Source organism: Sparus aurata, chromosome 24 (genome assembly GCF_900880675.1).
Source record: "Sparus aurata chromosome 24, fSpaAur1.1, whole genome shotgun sequence".
In the NCBI taxonomy this organism is placed as follows: domain Eukaryota; kingdom Metazoa; phylum Chordata; class Actinopteri; order Spariformes; family Sparidae; genus Sparus; species Sparus aurata.
The window spans coordinates 18997912-19008872 of record NC_044210.1 but is presented as its reverse complement, the minus strand read 5'-3'; the positions used below and the strand labels follow the sequence as shown (position 1 = coordinate 19008872).

General features: G+C 42.6%; 1 protein-coding gene across 1 annotated transcript; it reads left to right on the top strand.

Annotated features, from left to right (window-relative positions):
* Positions 1-2363: 2363 nt before the first annotated feature.
* Positions 2364-10663, top strand: desmb (desmin b). The gene is made up of 9 exons (XM_030409811.1): positions 2364-2965; positions 5367-5427; positions 5654-5749; positions 6854-7015; positions 7101-7226; positions 7305-7525; positions 7964-8007; positions 8385-8473; positions 10507-10663. The coding sequence occupies exons 1-9, from the start codon at positions 2385-2387 to the stop codon at positions 10546-10548; spliced, it is 1422 nt and encodes a 473-aa protein (XP_030265671.1). The 5' UTR covers positions 2364-2384; the 3' UTR covers positions 10549-10663.
* Positions 10664-10961: the final 298 nt, after the last annotated feature.

Genomic DNA, 10961 nt, shown 5'->3' with positions numbered 1-10961 from the left:
AAGATTGTTTACATGCACAATAACCTTTTTATCCCAGTGACGGACAGGAAAACAAATGAAAAAGCACATATCTTCCTTTTCCTGAAGTCTTTTTTTATCATCCAGATATTTGTGGGTCGAGTTGCAGAGATTTGGAGCGACATTGTCTCGACGTCACTCAGCTTTTGGGATGAACTGTCCCTTTAAATAGATGTTACGGCCCGGATACCTGTTCAGTCATCCATCCCTGCTTCTCATGGTTGATATTTGACATGTACCGCAGGTGTTTCAGCGCTGATCAAATTAACGATGGCTCATTAAAATGTGATTAGCAGCACTTAGTGTCAGTAAGTCAAAGCATCGAGCTGAAACTGAGCTGCAGCCTTAATTAATCTAGGTAGAAAAGGCCTGTTAATCCTTAAGAGCCGCAGGATTAAAAACATTAAATCCTTTTTGTAACTCTCGAGGCAGAAACTCAGAGTCAAAGGAGAGTAAAGTAACATCACATTTAGTTTTAAATGTTTTTTAACCTGGGACTAGCAGCTTCTATACCCACCATAGAGCCTACAACAGCCAGTGAGTGATCACGTAGCCACTCTCTCTTCTTCCTCTTCTCTCTTGAGCCACTTACACACCAGCCTCCAGATGATTGATGCATCATGTAGCCAATGAGATTCCAGATCCAGTCATATGTAGTTTATATCAGCTTTAAAGCCCTTAACTTTGAAATTATGCAAGTTTATAGGCTGCTTCTCCACCTCAGCACTTGTTTTTGATTCTTCTATCAGCACAAAGTTAGTGTAAATAAGGAAATAGATAACTATAATGAGTTTTGAGTTATTTTAGGCAACACAAATGCATTTCTTTGCAAGATGCCTGAATATTTTCTGGTGTTAAGTGTAGTTTGTCAGAGATATTATTAAACCTCATCTGCAGGCTGATCTCTGCATCAAAGAAAATTAATCCTCCATGATTAAAATTAGGTAAATTATATTCCTGACAACAACAATCTTTTCCCTTTAAACAGAATTCAGCAGGACTCCAGTGAGTCTGCTGGCAGAGGAAACCTCCTTGTAAATCCACTCCACTGTCACACACTCTAATGATATCATCATTAACAGCACATATTGTTTGGGAATGTGGGCTTTCTCCTTCCTACAGTCTCACGCTGAACAGTGTGCGTCTGATGGGATGGGATAGTTTTCCTTTTAAAGGCAGGTTGGTCGGAGTTCTTCCTCCACGCCTGCCGTCATTAACAACCTGCGCCGCCTCGCCATGTGAGGACGACGGCGAGGTCTGAAAGCCACCGTCTGTCATTGCGTCCTCACATCGTTATGTCATGAGATCACAGATGCGGAGGAGGAGGATTTAGGGACAAAAATTAATTGATTAATGCTGCAGAAAGGTTGCGATCATGACAGCAAACAGGACAATAAGTTCATCCACCCTGACGAAAACTCAGCTGTTAGCTCAGTTTCCAGTGCAGGAAAAGCTGCTACACCGGTCAAATCAGACATGCATGCACACATTTCTGTTTCTGTGCAGTGTTTTGGTGTCTGAAAAGCCTTCAAACTCAGGAAAACGCCTTTTCAACAGCCTTCCTGCAGCAATACTCCCCCACAAGCACCAACCCACTCACCAGAATAAATGTGAGCTGAGTTCATTTCTGCAGAAACATGGAGAAGTTTGAACTGAACTTTTCTTTATGTTTGTTGACATATGTTCTGTTTCTCTCTTGTCACAACACTGTGTTTAGGCTCTGGTTAGGTTAAGGCACAAACGCCATTTGGTTAGGGTTATAAAACATCATGGTTTGGCATTAAATACCTGTTGTAGTCGCCAAGAAATAAGCTAGAAATGTATCTATTTAAGTTTGTGTAATTCTGGTTATTTTGCCTTATAAAGTTATGCTTTTTCTTCCAGCGTTATCTAACGTTTGTGTTGGGTGTTGGGTTGGACCTGAAGGGTTAAAATCCAAATGTTCAGAGACATGAATCTGTGATGTACTGAGTAATGTTTCAGCTGCTTCTATCAGTTTGTGTACAAAGCATCAGCATCACAAATCGTTGGGATGATTTTGAAGGTATAACGATGGAAAATGATGATAAACGGAGAAGGTGAGGGGAGATGAAAGGAGGCAAGAAGGGATAGAAGAGGAGAGAAGGAAGGAGTTGATGGAGGGAGATGAGAAGAAGAAGGATGGGAGAAACAGTAACAGAAAAATAGGAAAAGAAAGAAAGAAATAGCGATGAACAGAAGAAGAATGAGACAGGGAGGGTAGTTGACAGGGAGGAGGGGGTGAAAAGAAGCGAGGGAGGGGTAACTACAAATAGCCCGGGGCAGTAAGTCCTCCCTCAGTGCTCCCCTCTGCTGAAGCCCTCTCCAGGCTCTCCTCGTCCTCCAACATGGCCTCCTACAGCTCCTCTGCCCAAACCGCCTCCTCCTACCGGCGCGCCTTTGGCCAAGGCACCTACGCCTCACCCTCCCTGAACCGCTCCCTGCTGGGCCACAGGGGCGGCGGTGGTGGAGGCCACGTCTCCTCCAGAGTCTACGAGGTGACCCGGACCAGCGCGACGCCGACCTACCGCGTCTCCTCCTCAGGCTACTATGGCAAGCCCCTGTCGGCCTCCCGCGCCTCCATGGGGCGCTCCTACGCCGGCATGGGCGAGACGCTGGACTTCAGTCTGGCCGACGCCCTCAACCAGGAGTTCCTGACCACACGGACCAACGAGAAGGTCGAGCTGCAGCACCTGAACGACCGCTTCGCCAGCTACATCGAGAAGGTCCGCTTTTTGGAGACGCAGAACCAGGCGCTGTCGGTGGAGGTGGAGCGCCTGCGAGGCCGCGAGCCCACACGCATCGCCGACCTGTACGAGGAGGAGATGAGCGAGCTGAGGAGGCAGGTGGAGATCTTGACCAATCAGAGGTCGCGCATTGAGGTGGAGAGGGACAACCTGGTCGACGACCTGGACAAGCTGAAACTCAGGTGGGAGGGGCCAGACGGTGTGTGTGTGTGTTTCTTTAAGAAGTGTGATGGAAATGTAGAAAAACAGGAAAGACAGAAGAGTTTGTGGAAGTCAGAGGTAGAAAAATTATAAATATGATTAAAAAAAAAGTTACTATAATAAGATTGTATAAGTTAATAAAAAAATCAAGGAATGATTGTATGAACATGTGGATGAAGAGCTGTGATGACACAGACGAGTGAGTCTCTTTATCAGCTGTTTGTTGTGGTTACAGGAAGCAGCTTTACTCCCTGACGAGTGGGTTTGTTCTTTAAAGACCACTTACATACTTTACATCACTCTGTGCAAAACAGGACGGCTACAACACAAGAAGTAAAGACTGAGTTTGAGGAGAAAATGACTTAATATAAGTGAATCATCTGTCAATGCAGCAGTTTCAGATAATTTAAGACTTTTACTCAAGTACTATCCATATTACCATCTTTTATTTTTATCAGTTATATTTTTACACTGTATCTTGACTTTTTGGTACTTGATACTGACACTGATACCAGGAAAACAATCTACGTTATGAGAATCAAGCCACATACTGTATGACTCTCTTTATGAAACATTTGCTTTTTGTCCCTTTTGTTCATGTACTAAAACAAAAAATTCAGAAAAATTAGATTAAGAATTTTGAGAATATTAAGTGTATTTTAAAGTGTATTCTATAAAAAAGCATTTACGGAGAACCATCTTTTTTCCATAAAAAAAAAAACACGATTTACTTATTCTTCTTCTGGATCACACCGCAGGACCGTTTTTTGGAAGTTTTACCGGTCTCTATCTTTACTCTGAGTTTGTGTCTCAGCTTATCATAAAGAAGATCTCAAAATAATCTCCACATCACAGGAGGAAGGTGGAGGATGACTCATTGTTTATGCAGTGGGACAAGAATTATATTTAAACAAGCCGAGGTTCAACTCGCCTACACGCCTCTTATAGACTGTGTTTTAGGACGGAGGAAGACTATTTGAAAGGATGAAGAAGGACTGGTGGAGGATCATTCAGAGTACTCGACATATAAACTCAAGACTGAGAGAGGTCAGCAACAGCAACACAGAGGTGTTGGACAGTTACATAATGAGACACCTCCAGGTGTCACTGACAGCTGCTTCGCTCCCTCAACTGGACAAGAAAATACCAGTTGAGGGAGGGTGTTTTAAACATTAAAACTAGTATTTCTGTCATTCCCGAGATTAACAGATGTTTGACTGACAGCTCATTTGAGCAGATAGGAGCATATATGCCCGCCCCAAAAGAGTTGACAACAGCCAATGGGTGATCGTGTAGATTAGTGACCCACTCTGTTCGTTTTTTATTCATGTGTTTTGGCCTTTAAATAACCTGTCTTTCTACCTCAGCACTTGTTTTTGACTTTTTTCTCAGCACAAACAATGAGTTTTTGCTCCTGTATCAGAAACCTTTACTCAAGTGTTATTTGAATTGATGACTTTCATTTTTACCAGAGTAATACTCTTTTTTTACTCAAGTACGACGTTTGGGTATGTTAATTCTGCATTTTGGGAATTGGGTAATTTGCCAATAAATTCCAGCAGTGATACTCAATCAAAATATCTGAATACCTGATACTGCTTGAATATGGAACTCAGTAGCTTCCAGATTCAGCTTTACTTTTACTACCAGTCGTCCTGTTGAAGTGCCCATGAGCAAGACGCTGAATCCCAAAGTCCAAAAAACACAAATGTCACAGAAAGTCATAATCTCTGGGATGTTCACTATAAAAACGATGGATGACGTTTGTGTGTGTTGCTGCTTCGTTCTGACCAAAGTTAGAGCTGATCACACACACACACGCACACACACATCATGTTTACGCTGTGGTCTTCTATAAAAGGAGAGGAACGAGCTCCCACATATCTGCAGCAGCTCTGATGACCTGTTCTTTCTCTTCTGGCTCGGAGGTTTACATGTCGAGCGTCAGATTCAGAGAGACGACAGTTTAAATATCATTATCAAAGTGGAAGATTCCTTTACAAGAGTTTTTTATTAGAATAAAACATCAATGGAGCTTTTATCTCCTTTACTCCTCGTCAGGATTTTTTGTGATTCAGGCTCAACAAATAAAAAGAGCATCTGCTCACTGCAGGACAGGATTACAATAACATCTGGAGTTACGTGAGAGCTTTTATTACAGCCGTTAATGTGTCGCTCACTTTTCTCCTTTTGGATTTTTACATGTTTTACAGGCAAAATCATTTTCCAACAAATGTTTAAAACTAACTTTAAATGGTAAAACTCCTGACGACACTGAGGCTGCGTCTTTTGTATTTTTCATGTGAACTGTTTAGTTAGAAACTAACACATCTGATAATTTGCTGAAAACATATTTTCTTAATGTTTCTTTGTCTCCTGCAGACTTCACGATGAAATTCTGCAAAAAGAGGAAGCAGAAAACAATCTGGCTGCTTTCAGAGCGGTGAGTCCTCGTGTATTACAGTCAGTACTGTATGTTACTACAGAACATGTTTACATGACATTAATAATGTATATTTTACTATTTCTCTGTGAAAAGTGTCAAGAATGATCTTTGATGAGACTTTAGAAATGCTTTTGACATCCTTGAACTGAATAAAAGGTTCCACTTTGGTTAGACTACTTTTGATTTTCCCCAGTTTTTAACCTGGTTCACTGATCTGTTGCAGGACGTGGACGCTGCCACTCTGGCCCGTCTGGACCTGGAGCGACGCATCGAGACGCTGCAGGAGGAGATCGCCTTCCTGAAGAAGATCCACGAGGAGGTTCTCTCTTCTTCCTCTTCTGATTCTGTCTCTCTGTTCATACAGCACACATCATTTTGTTTATTTAGATTATTTTGGGGCACATATGATTATTTTAAAGTAATTTAGGGGTAACAATTACAAAGTTTAGGGAACAAAACAATCAGTTTATCTGTGATACATATTTCAATTAATGCAAAAACCTCAAAGAGTTCATTTTAATTCCCTGTTGTGTCTGTGTCTGTCTGTTGGCATCTGTTGTTACATCTGTGCATGTGTGTGTGTGTGTGTGTGTGTGTGTGTGTGTGTGTGTGTGTGTAGAGGACTGGGTAGTAATCCAAAGTTTCACACACAAACACACACAGAGCTTGAATACTGGCAGCAGGCCTGCGGTGTTTCAGCACAGCGCTGAAATCTCCCACAGCAGATGTACAGCTAAAATTACTCTGTGTACCAGCAGCTCAGGTCCACGAGTCTGAGCAGCACCGGTCTGCAAGCTTAGATGTGTGTGTGTGTGTGTGTGTGTGTGTGTGTGTGTGTGTGTGTGTGTGTGTGTGTGTCCATCCTGAGACTGATAAGCTACATGACGCCGAAGCCAAGCGGTTTCTGCGGCGTCTCTTCAGGCTGATATGAGGCGTCAGGATATTAAAACGTTAATCTCAATCTTAAACTTCTACATCATCTCAAGTTCTATTTACATTTAGCTGATAATTTATCTACTTTTACTTGATTAAGGTTTTGAGTGCAAGATGTTAGTAAAAAATCAGAATTGGCTTCATGTCACCAGTCCTGTCAGTCTCAGGATGTAAACACAAACACGTCCAAGCTTTCATACCGAAAAGAATTACGTTATTATTCTGTAAAACCTTTTCAAACATCATCTGACTGAAGGAACCTTAAAAAGTAACTCCTGGGACTAAAAGTTCTGGGTACTTTGGGTGGAAATGCATCTTAAGTTCTGACTTGGACAGCACTTCATTTTCAGGGTGTCACTTCCAGGCTCATTGGGTTTTAAGCTGTTACTGGTCAGACTTGTGCACACATCCTGTAAGAGAACCAGTCCATTTAATCCTCCCTCCTGATGTTCCCCTCAGCTCTAACCTGACCTTCCTCCTCCTCCTGCAGGAGATCCGTGAGCTGCAGGCCCAGATGCAGGAGACTCAGGTGCAGATCCAGATGGACATGTCCAAGCCGGACCTGACGGCGGCGCTCAGAGACATCAGAGCCCAGTATGAGGGCATCGCTGCCAAGAACATTTCCGAGGCCGAGGACTGGTACAAGTCGAAGGTGAGAGACGGCCGACCAGTTTAGAGTTTAGATTATAATCACATTCATTCCTGTAGTTCCTGACCTTTGACCTTTGTCCCTCTAGGTGTCGGACCTGAACCAGGCGGTGAGTAAGAACAACGAGGCCCTGAAGCAGGCCCGGCAGGAGACCATGGAGTTCAGACACCAGATCCAGTCCTACACCTGCGAGATCGACTCGCTCAAAGGCACCGTAAGTCTCACACACGTAAAGATTTAAAGGTCGTGCTGTTTGATCCGATTCACAACAGACCCTTCTTTTTGAATCCAGAATGAGTCCCTGATGAGGCAGATGAGGGACATGGAGGACCGTCACGGACTGGAGGCCAGCGGCTTCCAGGACACCATCGCCCGGCTGGAGGCGGAAATCGCCAACATGAAGGATGAGATGGCACGCCACCTCCGAGAGTACCAGGACCTGCTCAACGTCAAGATGGCGCTGGATGTGGAGATCGCCACCTACAGGAAGCTGCTGGAAGGGGAGGAGAGCAGGTGAGGGGGTCGAAAAGTAGGAATTTAACAAGGATTCAGATTAATTCAGTGATTTATTGTCACTGGCACAAATCAGACAAACGATTGTCATTTAGATTTAAGCCAAACACAACTGGAACTATATTTCTAATATGCTGATGAGACTGATGAAGTCCTAAATGGTTTTGTGCTGCCTGTAAAAAGAGTTCTGATATTCCAATAGGCCAATTACACATTAATTCATTTTTAAATACCCAATCACATGTAAAAAATATCCAGTTCAGATGTGAAAATTTGGTTTTCAGATGAGAAAAATCTCAAATGTTCCAAAGCAAAGTTCTGATGGCAGATTAAATACAAATATAAAGGACATAAAACACCAACTGAAAGTGAATTAATCATGATGTAGTCATAAATGTATGATGTATATTATCATATACTTCCTTTGTGTCCTTACAGGATCACTCTGCCTGTGCAGACTTACTCCACCCTGAGCTTCAGAGGTACGAACACACCTGCTGTTCCCTGAACACACCACTAGAGGGGGCACATATCTATAAACAGCAGTCTGGAGCCTGAACTGACTGAATGCATTTCACCAGCAGATGGCGCTTTTAAACCTGATTCATGATCCTTCATTATTTAAATACCAAATGGACATACAGTCCATAACATGATGGGCAGATTAAAGAGACTGAATAATTAATTAATGATGACATTCTGTGGTTTTAAGAGGTTTAAATGCTGCACATGGTCTCATCTTCTGCTTCTAATACCCCAGAAATCAATTTAAATATTAAATGTCTTTATCATATTATTATAGCCTCAGTAGTTTGACCTTCTCTCATGCTGAAGATGTTTCCCGGCTGTGTTTATACAGAAACCAGCCCTGAGCACCAGCAGCGCGCCTCTGAGATGCACTCGAAGAAAACCGTCCTCATCAAGACCATCGAGACCCGCGATGGAGAGGTAAACTCCCCCAGAGGAGCCGGACTCACATCATCCACAGGAAACATTAACCTGTAATAACAAACAACATAGTCTTAACAGGAACAAGGATTCATAAACGTCATGTTTTACGTACTGACTCATTTAAACTCTCTGAACCTAAACTAACGGGCTTACATCAGAATTGATCAGTATTCAGAGTGGGTCAGCGCTCGCTTTTAGTTCATTCTGCCTGAAATATCCAGAATCAATAATCTATACCGACACCGAGAAAACAGCTCTTTACCTCTAAAAGTTTTCAATTAGCCACAAAGGGTCACAGGTCAGATTCGACCTCAGGGCAGCTACAGCGAGGACACAGCCGGGGACGCCCATGTGCAGAGGCTGTGTCCTCGCTAACCTTATGAACTACCAACTGATTGTTTTTCATTGTTTTATTGGACAGAGCATCTTATAGAGATGACAGGAAACGGGACGATAGAGATGGGACGACATGCTGCAAAGGTTTCAAACCCGGGGTTGCTGCAGCGAGGACACAGCTGTTGTAAATGTGGCAGTGATTTTTATTCTTCTTATCATTTTGGCCTTTTCATGGTTTTAATGGACAGAACATCTTAGAGAGGTGACAGGAAACACCTCTCTAAGATGTAGCCAGGGGCCACAGGTCGGGTTTGAGCCCTCGGCCACTTCGGCAAGGACACAGCTTCTGCACATGTGACACGCTCCACCAGCTGAGCTACCAGGGCGTCACAAAGTTTTCTATTTAGTAAGGGATGTTTGACAATAGCCAAAGTAGTGGCAGCTTCGTGTACATTGTCTTTGACCTCATCCAGATTTAATTCAGATTCGGCTTGCTGCTTTTAAAATCATCTGCAGGATAGAACGAGGACACAGCTGCACGACATCATGATTGGAGGAGATATTCATCAGAATCAACAGTATTTACACCTGGTCAGAGTTGATGAGTTGATATTCTGCACTGACACTAAAGAAACAGCTCTTTACCTGGTTACCTATAAATCACCTGTAGGTAGAGTGAGGACACAGCTGACCACATTTTTCCACTTCATTCATGAGGCGTTGCTTCCACGTAAACACACACCTACACACACATGCAGCGACTTGTTCAGTCAACGAGTGCCAAACTAATATTCTGTCCCACCTGAGTGGAGGCACGCTGCACCCGCAGCATCCTGGGAAAACAAGCATCCCAGGCACGTTAAGACAAGTCATCGTTGTCCTCGTTCCCACTGTGTCATCTCGTCTGGTTTCTCCCTGAGATTTCCCTGATAACTTTGTTGAGGACGGTATGCCTTTAATCTTCCTCCTGCAAAGGTGAAATGCTTTCAGTGAACCAAAAACCACTGAGAGGCTCTTAGTCAGTGATTCTCTCTGTGTTTGAGTCCTGCAAGTCTTTTCTCTGAAAGCAGGTGACAAAACCATGAACACAAATCTTGTCTCAAAGATATAATATGTAAGATTTCTGCATTTAAATGTCTAAAAACAAGAACAGATAATGTTGTTTTTCAGGGTAAAATGTATCAATATCTGTGCTCATGATGAAGGAAATCCTTATTGGGTAGCTGAGCAACATTTGTTAATTAAAATTCCTAAAAAACTTCCAGTTACTCACACTTAATTCTGGATTAAAATAAGATCATTTAGCTGGTCGTGGGCACATCTGTAGCTAAAAAGTAAAAAACTAACTACTAAGCATTAAAGAATTAGAAGACAGGAAGTGAAATTAATCTGTGGGCCAAATTAGAGACATAAAAGATGTTTGAAGTGCAACACCTCCTGGCTGTTCTACAGGAAGTCTACTATAAATAATATAAAACTTACAGGACGTGAAAGAAGACAGAAGCACCAACACGCTTCAGTTGGTCCTGGAGCTGATTTACAACCATCCAATTATCTTTAATTGGCTGTGAGCAGTAACTGTCAACACGCTGGATGAGTGTGTGGTGGAACGAGGGCAAATAAAACAGGCGTTCGTTCAGTGTGTTTTTATATCTGCGAGCGTCACCTGACCGCTGCGTGTTTCTGCCCTCCAGGTCGTCAGCGAGTCGACGCAGCACCAGCAGGACATCATGTAACGATGTGCGGAAGATAAGAAGAAGAAAAACAATCTGTCCTTCACTGACAGATAAAGACGACAAACAAGAAACGATGCTCAAAGAAAACAAAGTAAAAAGACTTTACAAACTCAGATTACGGCCTGTACTGTTCTTGTTTGGAAGTTACCGTCATATGTGAATCTTTAAAGTTATTGAGGGTTATTTATCTGCTTTTTCACACATACAGCAAGATATGGGTGAAACATCTTCATTCAACTATCTACATTTCTGTTTAACTGACTCCAAAAACTATTTTCTCTGTGTTTATCATATAGATTAAGGTGGGTCGCTGCAGGGAAATAAGACAAAAGTACAAAAATACAGATAATGACAAAGACGGAAGATGACAGTTTTTAAACAATAAGATGATTATATTTTGGACCAAAAGTAGG

What these genes read in the sequence shown, in the direction of transcription:
- desmb (XM_030409811.1), top strand. Translation starts at nt 2,385, where the DNA reads ATGGCCTCCTACAGCTCCTCTGCCCAAACCGCCTCCTCCTACCGGCGC. An exon ending in CTGGACAAGCTGAAACTCAG is followed by an intron (nt 2,966 to 5,366) that starts GTGGGAGGGGCC and finishes TGTCTCCTGCAG; the next exon opens with ACTTCACGATGAAATTCTGC. An exon ending in CTCCACCCTGAGCTTCAGAG is followed by an intron (nt 8,008 to 8,384) that starts GTACGAACACAC and finishes GTGTTTATACAG; the next exon opens with AAACCAGCCCTGAGCACCAG.